This window comes from Ictidomys tridecemlineatus, chromosome 1 (genome assembly GCF_052094955.1).
Source record: "Ictidomys tridecemlineatus isolate mIctTri1 chromosome 1, mIctTri1.hap1, whole genome shotgun sequence".
NCBI classification, from domain to species: domain Eukaryota; kingdom Metazoa; phylum Chordata; class Mammalia; order Rodentia; family Sciuridae; genus Ictidomys; species Ictidomys tridecemlineatus.
In genome coordinates, this window is record NC_135477.1 from 188,198,140 (window position 1) to 188,221,761 (window position 23,622).

At 41.4% G+C, this 23,622-nt stretch overlaps 1 protein-coding gene across 1 annotated transcript in view; it reads left to right on the forward strand.

Moving 5' to 3' along the window:
• LOC101976603 (uncharacterized) overlaps nucleotides 1-23,622 on the forward strand; it is a 115,321-nt gene that overhangs the window by 24,028 nt on the left and 67,671 nt on the right. The window contains 3 exon segments of the mRNA XM_078023072.1: nucleotides 7,057-7,145; nucleotides 8,820-8,936; nucleotides 20,468-20,520. Coding sequence (XP_077879198.1) covers nucleotides 7,124-7,145; nucleotides 8,820-8,936; nucleotides 20,468-20,520 — 192 coding nt within the window. The 5' untranslated portion in view covers nucleotides 7,057-7,123.

The window sequence follows — 23,622 nt, forward strand, 5'->3', positions numbered from 1 at the left end:
ACCTGTGATTCTCAGGCCTTAGCTTCCCAAGGTGCTAGAATTACAGGTGTGTGCCACCACACCTGGCTTCTGATTCTGTTTTAATTAGATGTTTTAAACCTGTTTCAACATCTTTGGCAGGCTTCCCCAGAATCAAAGTTTTAAATTAAATTTCTTCAAACTGAAGGTAAATTTTGGACATTTCAAAGAACCCCAGAACTTTTCAGATGTTTATATTACAAAAAGGAGATATTAAGCTCCTCAGGCTAATTTGCTAAGTTGCAATGTATGGCAACATTGTCAAATGACACAGTAATTCTAAATTCTTTCAAAGTTATATTGGTATGAATGTCAATAGATTATGTTAGAGAGTAAATGGAATTTATAGCTGTCCTGATATGATGCCATCGATCACGATTTTGGTCATCTTAAATTGCTATCTGAAATAACTGAATTTTTCAATTAGTAAAATTTCATATGATTTTAACCATTTATTTTCTAAGTCACTGTTATCTATCAATAAACAATGACTATTTTGATTTTTCTCTGAAGATATGCAGTTGGATTAATGGAAATAAATGACTGACAAGTACCCTTCAATATAGTTTTCTGATTATTTTAAGACCTTGGAGGGATTAGACCTTCCATCTGGGACCCTAGTTAGTGCTCATGAGGAAATTGCTGGAGGTGGTTTTCATTCTAATTGTTAAATAAATTTTTAAAATTTTATTTCTGAGTTCCTCTGTGACTCACTGTTTATTCAATGTCTTTTTTTGTGTGTGTGGTTTGGATCTGGAATGAAAGTGTGGCCTCAGTGCAGCAGGGCTGGGGTTGGGGGTCTTTCACAATTGCCTGGGTCATGAGGGCTCTAACTTCATCAGTAGTTTAATCCCCTGATGGCTGAACAGGCCACAGGAAGTGGGATCTAGTTGAGGGAGTAGGTCACTTCCTGTCTATCTCTGTTTTCGGACTGACTGGAGCTCAGCAGTGTGCTTTCACTGTGTCTTTCTGCCATTCTCTTTTTCCTTGGAGCTAGCCAGCTATGGAAGGAACTTGATTTGATTGTGATCAGAAAAGATATAAATATGATTTCAAGATGTTTGTTAAGACTTGTCTATGGCTTAATACATATTCTAGAAAAGTTTCATGTAGTGATGAAAAGAAGTTGAATTTTACAGCTGTTGGGTATAATATTTTTGTGAAAGATGGTTATATTTCTTTGTTCCTGTTTTTTGTCTAAGCGATTTGTTCATTAATGAAAAAGTGGGCTGTTAAGTTCCCTGCTAGGACCGTACTGGATCTTGTAATTCTGGTAGTTGTTGTTTGATAGAATGGTGTGCACATAGAAAGTCAGGAGCACAGTGTCTTTCTGCTGAAGAGTTCCCTCTCTCTGCAAACTGACCTTCCATATCTCTTTACAATTCTGGTCTCTAAGCCTGTCCAATTGGATGGAAGAGAAGCTGTTCCTGCTGCTCTGCTTTCTGTGGTGTGGGTACCTCTCTCCACTTTAGCACTGTCTCTGTAGCAGTTGAAGTGAATTTCTTGTAGGCAGCATGTTGTATCGTGGTTTTTATCCATTCTACCAGTCTTTTTTTTTTTTTTTAAATCTTTTTTAAATTGTAGATGGACACGGTCCCTTTATTTTACACTCATTTTCATGTAGTGCTGAGGATTGAACACAGTGCCTCACACATGCTAGACAAGCGCTCCACCACAGAGCCACAGCCCCAGCCCTTTTATTTTCACAATTATTCTTGACAGTTAAGAAGTCTTTCCTTTCATTTTATTGTTTTTAAAATTTTTCTCTGAATCCCATTTCTAGTGGGATGTATATTTTCCCATGCTTTTTAAATTTTGTTCCTGGGCTTTTAATTCAGGGTACTTGACCACTGAGCCACAACCCCAACCCTATTTTTTATTTTATTTATAGAGACAGGATCTTACTGAGTTGCTTAGTGCCTCACTAAATTGCCTCACTAAATTGAACTCCCAATCCTGCTCCCTCAGCCTCCCAAGCTGCTGGATTACAGGTGTGTTCCACAACACCCAGTGGGTCTGCATGCTTTCTTGATAATAGTCACCTTTCTTGTACTTCTGTAGGTATGACTCCCTTAAGTGTCTTTTATAAGACTGGTGTTGTCAAAATTTTCTCAATTGATATTGGTCATGAAAATCTTTGGCTTTTTTTTTTTCCCATAAAGAAACAAACTATGTTTTTGCTGGGTATAGTAATCTGTATTACTAGTTATTTTCTTCCAAGTCTTTGAATACTACATTCCATTCTCTCTTGGCCTAATAGATTTCTACTGTGAAATCTATTAGTTTCATGGGGATACAGTTAAATGTGACATGCCACTTTTCACTTACAGATTTCAAAATTCTTTCTTTGGCTGGGCACAGTGGCACAGGCCTGTTATCCCAGGCTTGGGAGGCTGAGGCAGAAAAATCACAATTTTAAAGCCAGTCTCAGCAACCTAGTGAGACCCTAGGCAACTCAGAGAGACCCTTTGTCTAATTAAAAAAAAAAAATAGGTATGTGACTCAGTGACTTAGCACCCCTGGGTTCAATCTCTAGTGGGGAGGAGAAAGTACCCACTTATTGGTCCCACCACTAAATTTTTCTTCATTTTTTTTTTCTTTTGTGGTGTTCAGGATGAAACCTAGGGCCTTGTGATCATTTGCATGTTTTACCACAGAACTACAGCTTAACTACTTAATTTTGTCTAAAAATTATATTTAATACTCATTCATATATTATCGGTTTTGGAAGTAGTATTTATGACAGTTTTAATGTCACCTAATAGAATAGTAAGTACACCAGTTTATCCTTTTCACTGAATCATTGTTACATATTTAAAACTATTATGTATGAAATCTATATGTGCAAATGCTTAGGAAAATATATGTTATGTACTATGTATAGTTTGTAGTACTCTGATTCATTAAAATGTCAACCATTGTTAATATTTTTACTTCAAAATGCTCTTTTCCATTTTTAAAGTTTCATTTCTGTGAAGATGTGGGCTCAGTTTGCCATCTTGATAAAAACCTGAAGTCAAATCACAAAATCTCTGAATTAACTTTGGATAAGATATCTCATGAGCATCATAAAAATATGTCTTGACTATTACGTACAGCAATCATAGTCATTTTCCCCTCCTTACTAAAGAGAACACTGAGATTGGGTATCCACAGTGTCTCAAAGTCTCATTCCTTCATACTATTTTAAAAAATAAACTACAAGGACATTTAGAAATGCAAGCTACTACAAATTGTTATTTCTTAATATACAAAATTACCAAACCCTCAAGCAAATTGTGTTAATAGACCTATGTCAAGTAAACAGTTAAAATTATTTACATTTTCTTGCCCAAATAATACCCCATATCTACATGGTCTCAAGAACACATTATACCGTTTTGTAATGATGAATACTGATTGGAAGTTCAAGGATGGTTGAATGGAGGCATTTGACACTCATGTGACCCTCTACAAGAAGTTATAGAAGCAGCAGGTGTACTGCTGCATATTGAGGTAAGAGATCATGGGAGAGCACTGGAATTCAATAGGCGAAAAATAAAAACCTTGGAAAATCTACAGACTCAAGAGTAAGAAAGGTTCAGCATCCTTGTGGGATGATAACCTAACTGGATAAGTAACCAGAAATCTGCATAATAGTTGTGCTTTGGAAGAGGATTTCACATTATTATCCAGTGAACACTCAAGGTGCATTAGCCAGGAGGAGCTATTTAGAAGGGACCTATCATGTGAACTGGCTCTGTGGATAGCTACCTTATGAACCAAATGCATTTCAGTAAGTGATTGACTCTGGGGAATATAGCTGAGTTGGTAGAGAGCTTGCCTTGCATGCGCAAGGCCCTGGGTTCAGTCCCCAGCACCACAAAAAGTGACTGACTCATACACACTGTGCTCCGATACGTTGGGGGTGATACTGTGACAGAAGAGACTGGAGGGGCACCAACTTCTAGATTTAGGAGATGTGGGAGCCTGCCATCCAAGACCAGGGAGAAGACCAGCTTCATACCAATGTTATACTGAAGGCGGCCGCCCAGGCAATTTCTACCACCCTTCCCCCAGTGCTGGGCACAGGCACCTGCCACTGAATTTTGGGGGTAAGAATTCCCTGGTACCATGGCTACCCTGCTCACATGAGCATGCAAAGGCCATCTTTGGATACATAGGTAGCCTAAAGTGCTCAGAGATGAGCTTTACCCAGACCAACCAAGTTATCTGTAGTCAGTCCCACAAGTACTTGAGTGACTATTTACCTGGCTCCAGCCATGTTTACTCACTCCTGCTTGCTTTCTGGTGGGAACTATAGCTGAAAGATTGAAGAGAGAAAAGTCAGGGAAACCTTACAAAGGGTCTACCCAGGGGACCTTGGTAGAAGTTGGGAGGCAGCGCCATGGAGTCATAGTCCATGATCATCTGGAGCTTAATGGGCTCTTGGCATCCTGTCCTTTAGGGAAGTCTAGAGGCATATGATGGGGTTGTTATGGTTTGGATGTGAGGTGTCCCCCAAAAGCTGATGGGATAGACAATGCAAGAACATTCAGAGGAAAATGATTGGGTTGTGAGAATGTTAACCCAATCAGTGAATTAACCCCCTGATGGGGATTATGAGTGGTAACTGAAGTAGTAGGGTATGGCTGGAGGAGGAGGGAATTAGGGACAGAGCTGTGGAGCCGGGTGTGGCTGAATGGGGCCCAATATCCCCACTGCCTGGTGTGGGGATGGCCTTAGGCCTTAACCTAAGCAACTCCAATTTAAAATAAGCCTGCAGTCTCATCAGGCAAGCGTATGTCACCAGGCATAGCCTGATAAAAACAAGTCATTTTCACAACCCTGATAAAAGAGTGAAGTCACATGCCATTTGTCTTAACCCTGATAAAAGTTAGAGGGTAATATCGGAGTAGAAACCACCAGAATATATGTCCTCCCTAAGATGAAGTATGTCACTAAGAAACTGGGTAACAGCTTATAGGGACCTAAAGGGAGAGCAGAAGCTCCCAAAATTGATATAATAGAGCAAAAGGACAGACATTCAGCCAATGGGCACTGATGCACACAAGCCTGAGAGCCTGATAAGGACCTGGACTGACAACCCAGCTCTTCTCATCATCTGCCTGATCCTCTGGATCGTCCTCACTGCTTTCCAACTCTACAGCAGCCTCTTGACCCTGGTGAGAAAGATAACTTCTTCTTACAACCATCTCCTCAGCCAGCCGTCAATTTCACCCCACGAGAAGAATCCATCGGTTCCTGACCTGGTCACTGTGGTCTGAGTAAATGTGGATCTGCTGGACTTGAGTCCCGAGACTTAAGACTTTAAATCTTAAGCTTAGCATGCAGAGGGAATGTCTGTAATAGGTCTGTCATGATTGTGTTTGTAGTGCTTAGAGTTAACTTAGAATATGTTTGTGTTAAACCATGACACAAAGAAAAGACCAACTCCAATTTTAGATCAAATTAAAGCAAACTTGTAATTATGGCCAGAACTGTCTGTCCTGAAAACCCTGGGCTCTATAGAGAACAACACCCCAGCTCTCTAGGAGCAAAGTTTTATAGCACAAAAAGTTGCAAAGGGGGGTGTCTTGAGAACTTATAGCTAACAGGATTTTGATAAGCATAATACAAAGGCAGATAGCAGGTTAGTGATCTACATGGTATGATATTTCAAGGTAGGGAATAAATTCAGATCCCAACATAAGAATTTATAAGGCACTGCTGAGGTTTCAGAGAGGGTTATTATCTGGTTAAGGGAAGCCAGGCATGGGTGAGTTCAAGGCAGGAATTCCAAACAAGTTTAGAAATCACATTTATAGTAAAACAGAAATTAATTTTTCTTGACTTTGCGATAGGATGGCTTCCAATCTTAAAATGGAATTAGGCTAGGTTTATCACTGGGTTCAATCCCTAGTGAGAGAGAGGGGGCGGGGGAGATACTGTATTGAGTGCTATTGAGTGAATAAAGAATTGAAAAGGGCATAACACATGAACATTATTTATCTTTCCTCTTGAGTGCAGATGTTGCACCTTGGCCCATGAGGTGCAAGAATATGTAGTATGTAGTGACCACCTGGTCACTTTACTACATATTCTAGTTTATCTTCCGGTAGTGCTTGGGTCTTCCTTCTCCCCTCCTGTTCATCATGATGAAGTAGGACAGGATAGACACCTGAAGAATTTTCAGGAAGCAGGTTTCTTGACCTCAGGGTTCAGAGATGGCTCTCAGCTAAGAATTCTTCTGAATAAAGATTTTGGAAATACTTTGAACTTTATATCCAATGTGGGGAAGGGGTATGTGGAGATTCACATGACAAGTGATTTCTGTTCCATCCCCTAGAACAGACATAGATTTACTATTTTTTTTCTTTTTAAACCAAGAAACAGAAAATCTCTTTGTGCACAGGAGCTTGTACACTAACTCACATCTTTTGTGTGCAAACCTGACATTTACAAGACAGAGGAAGTCTCAACCACAGTAACCTGCAGACATCCTGCTGATCTGACTAGAGGAGAAGCTTAGTTATGGCGACTTCTGGGTGGGCGGCTCAGGCTGGCTCTAAGGGCTGTAGATAGACCTTCATACTCTCCGTATCTGCTTGGGATTCCTATCCTGCTGTCCCCTCCAGCTGCCTGCCCTGCATTCTGTCACTTACACTTGACACCAAGCGCTGAATTCTGGAAGTGGATCGCTGACCTATTTCTCACACTCCCCGTCATGAACTGCTCATTGATTACTGCCTGCAGCCCACCCTTGTGCTCCTATTTAGCTGTGGCCTTCTACACCAAGATGCAGACATTCTGGCCCCTGTCAGGTCCCCATAGGGCTCTGCTGTCCTGCCAGAAAAGGGCTGGGCCGAGTATCTGTCACTCGGGCCTGCGACAGCCAGGGACTGGACGACATGGGCTGTCACTCAATGCTAGGAGGGGTGCTTGTCCCCTCTGTCAGGGGCCCTAGGGTGGAACTGTCCGCTCAGGCGCAGAAGGAGGGGAAGGTTTCCACAGTCTCCCGGGTTTTCTTTCCTCACCAGTCCTCTCCTTACTCTGCAGGTCAGTCGTTCCCTACTCTGGAGGCCCCGGAAGCCCCGGAGAGTTCCTGCAGCCTGTCTGTCCAGGGATGTACCTCGGGAGAACAGCAGGTGAGTCTGCAGCTAGGACTGGAGGGACCTAGTCAGCAACTGCCCTGGGGCCCTGGCGTGGGGGTGAGCATTGCCAATCCCTGGGTCCCTCACAGTGGGCTGGCTGGCGGGTCGTGTGGTCAACTGCACAGTGTGCAGCCAAGAATCTTCTGGTAGGTCACTCTGGGACCCTGTCTGCTGAGCCTGCAGGGTAGGCTGGCCAAGTCTGGTCCCTGTCATCCTGTACCCTCCCTTTTGGCGACCTTCCTAGGTCATCCCTGGGTCGCTCCTGCAGCCTGCTTTCAGACTGTGTGGTGAGCATTAGCGGGAAATGAGTGGGAGGACACTGAGATCTGGAATCTGGAAGCAACACTTTATTAGTGGCACTAGGTCCTAGAGGGGTAATCCGCCAAGTCTGAGTCCTGGGCTCAACAAGGCCTTTCCTTTCATACATAAACAAGTTCGGAGTCTTTACAGTTTTTTTTTTTTTTTGGGGGGGGGTGGTACTGGGTATTGACCTCAGGGGCACTTGACCACTGAGCCACATCCCTGGCCCTATTTTGTACTTTTTATTCACAGAGAGGGTCTCACTGAATTGCTTCGCACCTCACCATTGCTAAGGCTGGCTTTGAAGGCTCAATCCTCTTGCCTCAGCCTCCTGAGCTGCTGGGATTACAGGTGCATGCCACTGTGCCTGGTGCATAGTTTGCTCTCTATTGTGTTGTTGAGACTTTTTGTATCTATAGGTGCCGCAGTCTGGCTGGGCACAATTCAGGAGCCACTTGTCAAAAGAAACTAACTTTATTTTTAGAACCACACAGGCCAAACAAAACCATTGCTGATTGCTTGGAATATCCAAGTGAACATAATAAGCAAATACTTCTGGGAGAGGCCCAGGGATAGTTCTTTGTGAAATTCAAGAAAGAAAGGAGATACACACCTTGAGGTGAACTAAGTACATTGCCTAGTTGTCTAGCAATTGTTATCACTGAGCAGGTAATAGTGGTGGCCTTGTCTCTTGGGTGCTGATTCACTTTCAGCAGTAGTGTGCACCCTTCTGTTAAGGGGCACATTCATGATGTCTGATGGTCCAAGTGCTGATAGGTGAAGCATAAGGCATTAGTCCCCCATGGAACCTGGGAGAAGTATCTTATCTATTCCTGCAATGCAAAATCCCTGGCCAGTGTGTGAGCTTTCCTTAGCACTAATGCTTGACAGCATGCCAAAGTCTTGTGAGAATAAGGTTTGCTGGGTTTTGAAAAATGACTTACTGCAAGTAAGTGTTAACCCACAAGAGAAATCAGTCACATTTCCTAAGGCTGAGGTGATGGTGTCTTCCAGAGTGGGTTATTGGGCTACTAAACTCTTCTTAGCCACACACATGGTGATCACTACCAATGATCTAATGGAGATGGTACTTGTGAAACCTGAAAGTTTGCATCAGTGGAAATCCAAAACATCATAAAGCCCTGTTGGTAGAGAAGGGAAGAGAGTCATGTGCAGTGATCAGATCTAGGAACCCAGCACCCAATGGCTTGGCTCCTCAAGACCCAGGAATTGTACGGCCACTGCCACTACCGCCTGTGCCTCTGTCTCAACAAAAGTCTTGATTCCTGTGCAGATGCAAATGGCTCTTCAGCTGTTCTCAGGCTAACCCAGTTCTCCCCTTTCTCACTTTTTTTCACAAATAACTAGAATGTGGGAACAGAAGAATGAGGACCACTCCCAAGAGCCACTCCAAGAGCCAATGGCCAACCTTCCTGTCTTTGGCTAAGGTGAAGAGAAGGAAAAAAGAAATGCACAGGGGAAGTGGTAAGATGCTGTGTGATGAGAGAGGGCTCCTCCCCACAGACCTCCCCTGGTCAGGGGCCAGTTAATGGGTTGGGCTTAAAGATTTTGTCTTCAGAAGCAATAGCAGAGTAGATGTCCTTGTTTTTACTTCCAATCTCACCCTGAGGGGTCAGACCTACTGTGGGACACAGCATTAGAGCACAACTCTAGGCCTTAAATGTGGCAAAGAGAGGGAAAAATAAACAAAATTGTTGGAATTAATATATTTGCTCTGATGCTGCATTTTCCTGGCATGGTCACTTGATCTTTGGGTAGCTCTCAAGATTAAGCCCATTGTTTAAAGTTCGTGTTTTCTGGAGATTCAGGAGCAGTGGAGCTTGGTGAAACATTGTGGTTGTCTAGCAAGCCAGTTCCTTTATTCCCAGGAGCTGAGTGCCTGAGATCAACTTAGAGGCTGATAAGACTCTAGCACACAGCCTCCTCATGGAGGGCACTGCCACAGCAGCTACATATCCTGCACCTTTGCACAGAAACTTCCAAGGCACTGAGCATGTCATAGCATTAAGTCATCAGAGGCCCCAATCTCAGACGCTGCTCTCCCATTTGCTGTCAGCCCTCTCCATAACCAGAGAAAACTCGCTGTCCTGTACATTTTCTATAGTCAGAACCCTTACAGACCACATAGGGTAAATCATTGTGACTTTGAAATGCAGCATAATGATAGGACATTCTTACTGTTGGGTACTCTATTTCTATCACCATATTTGAAATGGTAGATAGTTAACATATTTTGGAAGCTGATTTAAAAAATTTAAATAAAATTACAATAAAGTAGGCTGCTAATGTCATCCACGGATATTGTTTTACGTGAAATCAAAACTGGGAAAAGTCAACACTAGACCACTTGAAGTTAATTTTTTGTTTTGTTTCAAGGATTGAACTCACGGGCACTACACCACTGAGCCAGATCCCTGGCCCTATTTTGTATTTTATTAGAGACAGGGTGTCACTGAGTTGCTTAGCACTTCATCATTGCTGAGACTGGCTTTGAACTTGTAATCCTCCTGTGTTTGCCTTCCAAGCCACTGAGTTTACAGGTGTGCGCCACCATGCCCAGCCACTTGAAATTAATTTTAAGGATCAAAACAGATACAGAAGTCCTTATAAAACGGGATTAGTTGAATCTAGAATTTTATGAAATAATATAGTGTATCCTTGAAATGAAAATAAAGTTTAAAAAAGTATCTTTCTTATATGAAATAAGTGCTAATTGTCCATGTAAAGATAGTCATCTAAACAGGTATCTATACATAAGTCATTATTTTTATTTTTTACTTTTTTAAAGAGAGAGAGAGAGAGAAAGAGAGAGAATTTTTTAATATTTATTTTTTCAGTTTTCGATGTTCACAGCATCTTTATTTTTTATTTTTATGTGGTGCTGAGGATCGAACCCAGCACCCCCCACATGCCAGGTGAGCGCATTAGGCTTGAGCCACATCCCCAGCCCTATACATCAGTCTTTATTACCTTTCACAAAACCACCCATCCTTGGAATGCATGAAAAGGCTTCATGTGAAAAGAAAAAGGGTAATAAAGGATGCATTTTAAGACTACGGTTTAAATTAATTTATAGATGTGGTCCACTGATGTGTATATGTGTTCAGAAAATAGAAGTTACTTTCCCTGAAAAAAAAGAAATATCACAACAGACACTACAGAAATACAGAAGATAATTAGAAAGTATTTTGAAAACTTGTACTCTAATAAAATAGAAAATATCAAAGCCATCAACAAATTTTCTAGAGTCATATAATTTGCCCAAATAGAATCAGGATGATATATACAATTTAAACAGATAAATTTCAAGCAACACTATAGAAGATGCCATCAGAAATCCAAAAACCAACAAGAGCCCAGGACCAAATGGATACACAGCCGAGTTCTACAAAACCTTTAAGAGCTAAATACTAATACTCTCAATTTATTTCAGGAAATAGAAAAAGAGGGAGCAATTTCAAACTCATTCTATGAGGCCAATATCCTCTGATTCCAAAACCAGCCAAAGACACATCAAAGAAAGAAAACTTCAAACCAATATCTCTAATGAACATAGATACAAAAATTCTCAATAAAATTCTGGCAAATCAAATTTAAAACATATCAAAAAGATTGTGCATCACTATCAAGTGGGATTCATCCCAGGGATGTAAGGTTGGTTCAACATATGGAAATCAATAAATGTAATTCATCACAGACACAGATGCCCTTTTTTACCACTTTTACTTAACACAGTTCTTGAAACACTGGCCTGAGCAATTAGACAGATGAAAGAAATTAAAGGGATACACATATGAAAAGAAGAACTCAAATTGGCCCTATTTGCTGATAATATGATTCTATACCTAGAAGACCCTAAAAGTTCCACTAGAATACTTCTAGAACTAGTAAATGAGTTCATCAAAGTAGCAGGATATAAAAATCAACACCCATAAATCAAATGCATTTCTGTATAATAGTGACAAATTCTCAGAAAGGGAAATGAGGAAAACTACCCCATTTACAATAGCCTCAAAAAAAAAAAAACAACTTGGGAATCAATAAAAGAGGTGAAAAATCTATATAAGACCTTAGAAGATGGAAGGATCTACCTTGCTCTTGGGATAGGCAGAATTAATATTATCAAAATGACCATACTATGAAAAGCACTATACAGATTTAATGCAATTCCCATCGAAATCCCAATGACATTCCTCATAGAAATAGAAAAAGCAGTAATGAAATTTATTTGGAAAAATAAGAGACTCAGAATAGCTAAGGCAATCCTTAGCAAGAAGAATGAAGTAGCATCACTATACCAGACTTTAAACTATACTACAGAGAAATAGTAACAAAAACAGCATGCTATTGTCACCAAAGCAGACAGATAGACCAATGGTACAGAATAGAGGACACAGAGACTAACCCACAAAATTACAATCCTCTTATGTTAGACAAAGGTGCCCAAAACCTGCACTGGAGAAAAGAAAACTAGAGATTCATATGCAACAAAATGAAATAAACCCCTATCTCTCACCCTGCACAAAACTCGACTCAAAATGGATCAATTTGATTTAGGAATAAAACCAGAGACTCTGGATGTAATAGAAGAAAAAGGCCCTAATCTCCATGATGTGTGATTAGGATCTAACTTCCTTAATAAGACTCCTTATTAATTATTACACCTGTAAGAATTAAAATCAAGAATCAATAAATGGAAAGGACTCAAACTAAAAAGTTTCTTCTTAGCAAAGGAAACAATCTGTGAAGTGAATAGAGAGCCTACATCTTGGGAGCAAATCTTTACCCCTCACACATCAGATAGAGCACTAATCTCTAGGGTATATAAAGAACTCAAAAAGCTAAGCACCAAAAAAACAAGAAACCCAATCAATAAATGGGCCAAGGACCTGAATAGACACTTCTCAGAAGATGATATACACTCAGTCAACAAATATATGAAAAAATGTTCATCATCGCTAGCAATGAGAGAAATGCAAATCAAAACCACTCTAAGATATCATCTCACTCCAGTCAGAATGGCGCCTGTTATGAATACAAAGAACAATAAATGTTGGCAAGGATGTGGGGAAAAAGGCACACTCATACATTGCTGATGGGGCTGCAAATTGGTGCAGCCAATATGGAAAACAGTATGGAGATTTCTTGGAAAATTGGGAATGGAACTACCATTTGACTTGGCTATCCCTCTCCTTGGCCTATACCCAAAGGACTTAAAAACAGCATGCTACAGGGACACTGTCACATCAATGTTTACAGCAGCACAATTCACAATAGCTAAACTGTGGAACCAACTTAGATGCCCTTAAATAGATGAATAGATTTTTTTTTTAAAAATGTGGCATATATACACAATGGAACATTACTCAGCAATAAAAGAGAATAACATCATGGCATTTGAAGATAAATGGATGGAGTTAGAGAAGATAATGTTAAGTGAAGTTAGCCAAACCCCCCCCCCCAAAAAAAAATCAAATGCTGAATGTTTTCTCTGATGTAAGGAGTCTGACTCATAGTAGGGTAGGGAGGGGGAGCATGGGAAGAACAGATGAACTCTAGATAGGGCAGAGGGGTAGGTGGGGAAGGGAAGAGAGAAATGGGGTTAGAAATGACGGTAGAATGTGATGGACATTATTATCCAAACTACATGTATGAAGACATGAATTGGTGTGAATATACTTTGTATACAACCAGAGTTGAAAAATTGTGCTATATATGTATAATAAGAATTGTAATGCATTCTGCTGTCATATATAAATTTAAAAATTAACTAAAAAAAGAAAACTCTGTAGAAGAACAGACAAAGGAGAAGACAATCATATATTAGCATTAGAAAACAAATTTGCCCTTTTAAATTAGACTCCATATATAAGAGAGTTTATGTTACATTTTTCTTTGGGTTATTTCACTTGGCATAGATCTTTTTATTCTATTTATTTATTTATTTATTTTTTGCTTTTTGAGAGACCTTTATTTATTTTTTTATTTATATGTGGTGGTAAGAATTGAACCCAGTGCTTCACACATGGCAAGCAAGTGTGCTACCACTAAGCAACAGCCACAGCCCTTGGCATAAATCTTCAAGTTTAATCCACATAATCACAAATGACAGTATCATCTTTTCAAAAGCTAAACAATTCACACAAACATACCTACATTTTTTTTTATCCAGTCTTCCTTCACTGTATATTGTGTTTGTTTCTACATATTAGCTACTGATAGGGAAGCTGAAATAAGTATTGGAGTGCAGATATGCCCACAAGGGCTGTTTCATGTCCTTAATATACATACCTGGAAGAGAAATTGTGAAGTCATTGACTACCTATACTTTCATTTCATTTGAGGAACCTGCACAGTCTTTTCCATGGTGTTTGTACCAATTTATATCCCCACCAATATTTTATATGTGCCTCCTTTTCTCCATATTCTGGGCAAACTATGGTAACACCTATAAATTCTGAGAAAATATTTGCTAACATATTAATGTGCCTATGTATACATGGAACTCATGCAAGTCAATATAGAGAAAAGAAAAACATTCAATAACCTGATTGATATGGGCCAGAAACTGAATAGACATTTTTTTAAAAAAGACATAAAATGGCTAACAGGCACTCGGCATTACTGATCACCAGGAATTGTAAATAAAAACCCCAATTTGGATCCTATACCTCATTTATTTCACATAATAAAAATAAGTACCAAATTCAGCAGGTAATTTCTATTCCACCACACAAAACCCTGAGATGTCATGCATGGGCTGCCCAAACTCTCTTTCAGCAAACATTATTCTTTCTCAACTGCCATGGAAGTCTAGAAAACTGGAATACAACTTAGAAATACATCCCTAGATGGGAAAGTGATTAAAGTAAACTCAATAAGAAGTACAATATAGGGCTGGGGCTGTAGCTTAATGGATGGTAGAGTACTTGTCTCGCACATGTAAGGCACTAGGTTCAATCCTCAGCATCATATAAAAATAAATAAAGGTATCAAATCCATCTACTACTAGAAAAATAAAAAAGAAGTACAATATATTAATAAACCTATAGGTAAAGAATTAGAATATATGAATGAAAGTATCAAAATGACATTCATTAGAGACCTTCTCATAAAGAAAAGCCCAGACCCCAGTGAATTGTACTCTATAGTTGAATAAATTAATACCAATGCTTCAATGTTACCTCCAAAAAATAGAGAAGACAATAAAATATTGAGTATTGTGGCTGGGGTGGACTTCTGGGAGATGTTGGTTAAATCATAGAAAACTTCAGTTAGATGGGGAAATTCAAAAGATCTGTTGAACAATGTGGTGATGACAGGTGATAAGGATGCAATTTTTTTTTTCTTTCTTTTTTTTTTTTTGGTGCTGCCTTTTTATTTATTTATTTATTTTTATTGGTTAATTTTTTTTTTCTTGAAAATCACCCAGAGAGTAGATTTTAGCGTTCTTAGCACAGAATTAACTATGTGAAGTAATGTATGGTTAATAAGATTGTTTTAGCAATATTATAATATGATGCTATTATGTTTCATCATATTTTATATTGAAAATACACATTTTGGCATTCAATAATTTTTTAATGGAAGAGAAAATTTACATATGTATTGTTTGCATAAACTACTACCCAGATAACATGCAATAATCTTTCTTAAAGAAAACTATAAGCCTTTATCTATTATAAATGTAGACATATATCTTCAAAAGTACGGGCAAGTTGAATGAAGACATAATAACTATAAGAAATCAAGCAAGATTATCTAATAAACACAAATGTGATTTAGAGAAGAAAAGCAATATAACAAACTACCATAATGCCATAATGTAAACCAATTAATTTGACAGAGACTAACTGGATTTGTCTAACTATAGACCAATCCAGGCTTCCTCCAGGATAAAATCTGTAGCACTTGAGAGCCACAGGAGGGCTTCTTAGACAAGCTAAAAGGCATCCATAGAATCAAATAGGTGACAGTGCCACCAAAGGTAAAAACTGGGTGTTTATCTCAGGGAATGATGAGACAAAAGAGTGCTGACTTTGCTGTTTGTATTCATTATTTAACTGGAGGTTTGGATATTGAACAATGAATAGAAATTATATTGAAAGCATATGTAAAAATTTCTAAGGCATTCATACACACGTGAGCACACAACAATAGATTCAAACAGCTCAGCAAAGCTGCAATTGACAAGACAAACACAAAAATAGAAACTTTTTATAATGGAAACAGTCTGAAAAATGAAAATAAGAAGCAATTCTATTCAAAATTGTACAAAAAAATACATAGAAATAAATTTTACAACAGAGTATTAAAACAGAAAGTTGAAAGTAATCAAAGAAGAATTAAATAAATGGAAAGATAGCTAATATTCAAGCATCCAATAAAATACAACAAATATGACAGTGTATCATTGTGCATCTTGGATCTGAGCTATATTCCCATTCGAGCCAGTTGGTAGAGGGCTTGTTATAACACCCTGGGTTCAATCCCTAGCACCACCAAAAAAAAAAAGGTCCACGTGCTTGTCTTCTTACCAGATCCCTCCATCTCCATGAGCACAAAGACTAAGTTGCTGAAGGAGATACCATGGGGAGGAGAACCAAGGTGCCCCCTCAACAGCCAGTTCTCCCCCAGAAGCAGAGCTGCCTGGTCAACACCTAGAACAGAGGTCTGAGTGGGCCCCACTGCACCAAGATTGCTAACCAGCCCACTCATGAGCTGGTAGGTTGTGGAGTGATTAGCAGCCTGACACATAGACCTTGTGCAGATGGGAGGCCAGGGTTCAACAACACGTCCACTGGGAGTTACCTTGTTGTAGGGGACAGATGAGGCAAGGCACCAAAGATAGCAGGAAACAGTTTTATTTGGCTGCAGCCAGGTTCAGAGGGCACAGCTTTTGCTGTAATCAATCCCAGTGAACCCTGAGTTCAGGAAGTTTCAGAGTTTAATACCCAGCATGTAAGGGGAGGGGCTCAGAAGCTCACAGTCTGCAAAAGTTCACATAAAAGCAGCTTTTTTCTTTCACTGTTCTAGGCAAGTTAACCTTTCAAGGACAACACCTGAGAAGGGGGAAGCTTCTTCTCTCCTTTCTTTCCTCCCCCTGTCAGCTGTTAACCATGGAGCCCAACTGGTAACTTTCTTTTCTTAGAAATGTAAAACATCTCTATGAAGCCCAGCTCAAGGCCAGAGGCACATTTCTACAAACTACTGTACTGGATGTTTGTGAAAAACTAGTAAGGGGGTGTCTAGCACCTGGAGTGCTTACCACTTCTTCTGGGCCAGTGGCCAAGTAAAACTGGGCGACACAAAAATAGGAAGTTTAACTACATTGGACTCTTGCAGAGACTCCTTTGCTGACAGTACTAAAATCAGCCATGGTGAAGATTTCTGGAAAGGCCCAGTTAAGACTTTTCTGTGGAGAAAGGGGGTGCTACCATAGTATCATAAAGACAAGTAGTTAATTAATAGTGACACCTCATTATACTGTTTGCATAGTTCATCAATGATATTTTACATATACTGCATTAAAGACATCACAACCAACCTCACCTGTGACTTTCTCTCTTGTCTTTTGAATCATCTTGTTTTTGCTGGGCTGGAACCCAGGGCCTCAATTTGCCAGAAAAGTACTATATGGCTGAGCTGTGCCGGGTAGTTTCACCTGTTTCTTTGAACATTTTCACGTGGCCTTCAGAAAAGTCAAAGGTACTTACTGAGCACTTCATTTCAGTTGAACGGACCTCCTTTCCAGGGCTCAGGCCCACCCCGAACCCAGGGCAGGAAGGTCATGTGACTTAAGGTCTTAACACGCTCCTCCGTGGCTCCCGTGTGCACAGCACCGAATTCTACACGCCGTCCCCGTGGGTCTTGTTCAGACGCCGAGGGCTGCCCCAGGTGCGCACAGGCGTTACCTGCGGGGTCAGGCCCCAGCCCGGGAGAAGGTGCTGCCTGAAAAGGGCTGGGTCTATTTCATCAGGGATTGGTTACTTTAGCTGTCCGATCAGGCGCCCAGCCGGGGCAAGGGCGGGCTTCCGCAGTCTCGCGCTTTCCTGGCTGGGCCACATGGGTCCTTCTTCCTCACGTCGCGGGTCTTGGGCACGGATTCTGGGCGACTCTGCGTAGCCAGAGAGCCCCACGAGCTCGGGTGGCCGAAGTTCCTTCGTGAGGACGGCGGGTGACCCCGGAGACCCAAACGGAGAGTGTGTGGCCAGGGCTGGCGGGACCCGACGGGCGGGTGAGCGTCGGAACGGGTCGAGTCCTGGCCGGCGGGTGGCCCTGGGGCCTGTCCCCTGGTCCCGCGGGGTGGGCTGGGAGGAGGGTCCACGGTCAGCTGCAGAGCGTGTTAACGAGCCCCCTCGGATGGCCCTGGACCCCGGACCCCTGGTCCCGCGGGGAGGGTTGGCCTTCGGGTCCCTCGGTCAGCTGCAGGGCGTGGCCTCAGTGGCCAGGACCCCCATGTGCCTCCTGGTGGGTGCTTGGGTGAGAGTGAGAACCAAGGTCCCGCAGGAGGGAACATTCTACGCTGGGGAGAGAAGAGCACAGTGACCTTCCAGAACCAAATGTCCAGCTGCTTAGGTTCCCTCATTCCTAGGTAGCCACCTGGGCTGCATCCGCTGTGAGAGTGTCCCTGGGCTTGGGGATGTGTTTAGCCACCAAGCGGGGTTCCTGGAGAACTGGGGGTGACAGGCTGCTTCCCTGCGCTGGTGCTTGTTGTTTCCTTTATCACATCTCGCTGCCAAGAAATTCCAGTTTGTCCCCAAGTATGTAAGAAGCTCATTCCTTGATTGAATTCCTTGATTTTATGTTATTGGTTAACGTTTAATTGGATACAGTAATGTGATGTAAAGAAGAAGAGAGTTCTTGAAATAATTTTTTTAATGCTCAATTTAGTGGGAATCAAAACATCTGTATAACCCGCCCAAAGAGAGGTGAATGGGCCCTGGTCAGGCTGCCTCTCCCTGCTCTCCCCTACCTGTGCCTGGAGGGGAGCACAGTTCCAGTTTTTTTTCTGTCATTCCTTGTACTTGAGCCATCTGTGAGGAGGCAGAATTTTAGTTGGTGCTTCTTATTTGAGTTTTCAATAACTTAATGTTGAAAGAACAAAATGAGGGGTGCAGACCTCAAAGATTCAGGAAGCTGTTTATTCCTCTTCAGGACCTCAGGCACCTGGGGACTTATTTTCTGAATATGTGAATGGCCATCAGTTACAGAAGGGATTTTGGTTTTATAGGGTACAGTTGTGCTGATTTCACCATTGGAACTTGTGAGTGTGCTGTTTGGACAGTCAGGGGTAGTTATGTAGGTGAAAACTTTTAACTCAGGAGGGCAGCTGTAAAAGGTTGAGACTCATTGTTACTAAGAGAGATAGGAGTCCAGATTGTGAGGGATGGGTATTTCTTTTTCTGGAATTTGTTGTCTCCCAGAGATTCAGTATTTCTCTCCTTCCTTTGGGGCCCATGTTATCAGGAAAGGATTTACTGGAAGGTTAATGGAGGGCTAGTTTCCCCTCACTCCTACTGAGCTGCCTTGTGTCTCCACTTTTCTTTGAGGGCTGTTTTGTAGGATTATTATTTTTCATAACTCTTCAAATGTTACTATTAGTACTCTATCACTGTGGTGCTGTAATGTGAATTGTTGGTTCCTCTGCCTCAGTTGCTTAGACTCGTATTACTATCTGTAGGCCTCCTGGTTCCCTTCCCTGTTCCCGCTTCAGGAACATCACTTGTTTCCAGTTTAATTTTTTAATTTTACGTTCTTGACCATTTCATTCTCTTTTAAAATTTGGTCCTCAAGTGCCCACACTTCATATGTTTTGTACATGTTGGGAAATCATTGTTAGGTTATAGATTGTGGATTAATTCAAATTACTAGAAAATTTCAGCACAGTGTATATACACATGTGTATTCATCTCTTATACTATCTATCCTTGTTTACTTCCATGTGGCAATATATTGCTTTTTGCTGAATACTATTTATGAGAACATTTTTCTCTGTATTTCCATGTTCTCCTGGGCACAGAGTCACAAGCATTTGTGAGAAATTACATATCTGGTGTCCAAGGCAGCCAACCCTGAGCTCAGAGAACCCATATTCATTGAAAAGGTGTTCAGTCATTTTCTCATGTTTAATTCATTTGTGAAGTTATTTTTTGTTTTGTCTTAACATACCCTCTACATGAATTCTTTTTTTTTTTGTAAAGACTGCAGACATTTCCTCTGAGGGAGGGCAGCCTTCTTTGACCCTAGTGCAGTTTGATGGAGGAGTCTTTTTTAATAGATGTGAGTTTATCACTTTCTTCCTTTGGAAATTTTTTATCTTCTTACATAAGAAAACCTGTAGGATGGGGACATGTTGGGCTCCCAGAGGTAAATCCTTAGGTGGACCCTCCTGGCCATGGAGTTCCACCCCTCTGTGGTACATTTCAGCAGTCAAAGTCTGGTGCCCAAATAAGTTTTGTAAGCTTGGAAATATGTATATACCTCTGCAAGTGGGTTTTCATTGAACTGCGGATGAAGCAGACACCTTTCCTCAACTAGTTCATGTGATTGCTTTTCCTTTTAAATTATTTTTATTGCCATGTAATTAGGTTTTCATGTATTTAATAACTATATTCCTTTGTTGTCTTTTCATTTTCTTGGCTAGAAATGAGTTGGCTGAGAGTTAAAGTGTGAGGAGGCCTTGGCATACATCCCCGACCTCTTCCCCAAGATGGATGCCTGTATCCCTCCTTTCCAGTATGTTGTGACCTGGCACCCACCATCTCCTGTCACTCAGAGTCCCAGGGTATACATATGTGGCTGGGGTGAGAGAAGGGTCTTGTGGAGTCCTGGCCAGTGAGGAGGCAGCTGGTGGGAGGGGGTGGTCTTCCACAGTCTAACAGGACTTTCTCTCTCACCCTGTGCAGCTCAGAATCCATCTCCAGGACTGTGTCTTCTCTGCTGTGTGAGGCCCAAGTGGCTCTGGCTCAGGTCTGTCTCCCTGTGACCTGCAGGTGCTATGAGGTCCACAGGAAGGATGTTGGGACTCCTCAGAAGGCAAGAAATGGTGAGTGTGTGGGGCCAGGACTGCTCAGGGAGGTGGGATGGTTAGAACTGGTTGGGAACCAGCTGTGGCTGGACTCTGGCCTCCTACTGTCAGTTCCAGAGATGGCCAACCCAGACCTGAGCCATGGTGTGGGCTGGTGCAGGTGACAGAACCCTCTCTGCACATCTGGACCCCAGCCCTAGGCCCTCAGTGTGCAGTGAAGGCAGAGGGCCTCAGGGATCCTGCCTCAGGTGTGGGGCTCCTTCCTATGTGGAGGATTCTGGTCTGAGGGGGTCCATGTCCCTCCTTCTTCTGAAGAGTCATCTGGTTTTCCCCCACCTAGCCATTGTTAGGGCACTCATTAGATCCTTTAAATTCAAGCTCTCTTCACATTTTCAGACTTTGACTCCCCATCAAGTTCCCAGAATTATCCCCTCTTTGCTCCTTATATTACATTCAGTGGACACAGCCTCGTAGATTTGTTTCTGTTTCTGAATTTGCCAGGTAGTGAGAGCAGAGAAGAGTTACCTGGAACTCCACTGTTAAAACTCTGTGCCTCTCTTCCTTTACCTTCCTTAGGCATAGACGCCTTATCAGAATAACTTGTGCAGAGGTTTCCATTGGACCCTCCAGGGTCATGTGTCCTCAGCCACTGTCTTTTCCTGTGGCTGCCACCTTGTTGCAGCCTGTGGAGGCTACCCAGTGTCCTGCAAAGGGTAGGCAATTTCAGGTCCTGGGTCAGCACAGCCTGAGGTGTGGGATGCAGCCTCTCAGGGGAGCAGCTGGAGGTCCTGGAGCTGAGGAATCTCCTGGAAGAGGCCTCATCTAGAGAGCTGCCATCTTGGGACATTGTTTTACCCATTCCCTGTTCCCATTTCTCTGATATCAGTGGACAGTTAGCCTGTAGATGCTGGTGCTGAGGGGCCAGGTCAGCAGTGATTCTTGCCCTTGCATTCTCTCACAGTTGTGAAGGAGGAAAATTCTACCAGAACATAGGACCACCCACCCCAGTGCAGTGCTGTGCAAACCTGAAAAGCCTGGAGTGATGGTCTGGGTCTCCTGGGAGGGTGATCATGGAGTGTTTCAGTGAGCAGGACCAGGTAGGAGGATGCCCAGCTCACAGGGACCTTACCTGCTCCTTGAGCCTGAGATGTCTGCTCCCTCAGCACAAGCCCTTTATTTATCACTTTGAAATGATCTGCCCCCTTATATGACAGCCAGATTTCCTTAAATGTGAATGTATTTATTTAGAGCTGAGCAAGGTAGAATATTTTAAAAGAGGTAAAAAAGAAGTAAATTTAAAAAGAAAACAGATTTTTTTTCTATATGATAAAAATTCTTAAGTTACCTTTCTGATTTGTTTAGAACATGTAGAACATTTCTGAGACCTCACTTTTTTTTTTTTTTTTTTAAATTTGATTTCAAATGGAGTAACATGTGGTAGGTTCATGAATGCTACTTTAGTGGCTGGGGTTGTGGCTTAGTGGCAGAGTGCTTGCCTAGCATGTGTGAAGCACTTGGTTTCTAAACACTGCATATAAATAAATTTTAAAAAGGTTCATTGACATCTAAAAAAATTTAAAAAAAATAAAAGAATGCTACTTTAGAAAATGAAAAATCCGTGTGTCATTGTTGCTGTAGAAAATGTTTCATTTTCACAAAAGGTGTGGTAGGTAAATTTATACTCCGTGGATTCATGAGAATATTAGTTCCCTTGTATAATGAAGAACTTGTCACAGTGGATAACTTCTCTTTGCTTCCTGTTACCTGAACTTAGAAGATTACAACTAAATTTCATGAGACAAATATGGCAAAGTATGGTCATTTGTTTATGAATTGGTGTAGTGTCATGGAAATTGTTATTAAATGTCATCTCTTTTGGCTGAACAAAACAGGTTTTCGTGAGATTATTATAATTCATGAGCATCTTTCATGATCTTATCTGATTCCAAATGCCCCCTCCTAATGCCACCCAATGGGTGTTCACCTTTCACCTTGTGAATCTTGGGGTTGAAATAGACCTTCAATCTATAATATTACCAGATGGTATTCTCTACAAGGTATTGGAGACTCCTGGACATTTTGGCTACTCTTAGATATTTGTCTACTATTTCCACTTGTAGAAATAGTCTTCTGAATTTCCTCAACAAAGACATCCTGGTCTTGGATTTCATGGAATGTAAGAAATGAAGCTAGAGAATCAATTGAGCTGCTTCTCCAATTGCATGCAATTCATTTCTCCTTTTTTCATTATTGCTTAGTTGTAATTTTGCCAGGGTGCTGAATCCAGCCATCAGTGGTCCACGCGGGTTCCCTGGCTTGGCTGCCAGAAACTGTTAACATTGCAATATGTCATATAGGCTACACCTTGAGGAATGAGTTGGAAGTGTTACCTGCTTCCTCTTAGAGGGGATTAGGGTAGTTTTCATTGCCTCCTTAGTGTGGTGCCGAATCCACCATGACACCCCTGGGCCATGCCTTTCCTCTGATGACAGTTATTATCACTTCATTAACTTGTTCATGTTGTGTATTTCTCTTTTTGTGTGAGTTATGGTAGATTGTTTTCCTCCTGGAGTTGGTCCAGTTCATCTGAATTCTCAAATTGTGTCCGACGGTTATTCATAATATTCCTTTATGGTTCTTTTACTCTCCCTGCCTGAAAAATGGTGTTTTTCATTTCTACTGAGTAAGTTTTGTTTCTGTTTTCTTAGTTGTGCTGTATCTATTACAAGCATGTCCACAAAATACCTGCTTTTTATTTTTTATTTTTTAATAGTTATAGATGGACAGCATGCCTTTATGCATGGGCTCTGTCTGATCTAGTGAGGAGGTCCATGGAATAGGTAGAGGAGAGTGTGGCTACAGAGTCATGAATCAAGACCTCCAGAGATCTCACAGGAAGCAGGTCTGATTTTATTGTGCAATTACCATGTATATATACGTGGCCAATAGTTAAGCAGATTTTAGGCAGCCACCAGTACAATTTCTGCCCAACTGTCCTTGTAGCAACCAATTGAGGAGTGGCCGTAGAGCAGCACTGGGACCACAACATGTGACCTCATGCTCAGGGTGCTGTGCCTAAGCAGTAAGCAGCCTGCCTCTCAGGTGCCCTTAACGTATGCC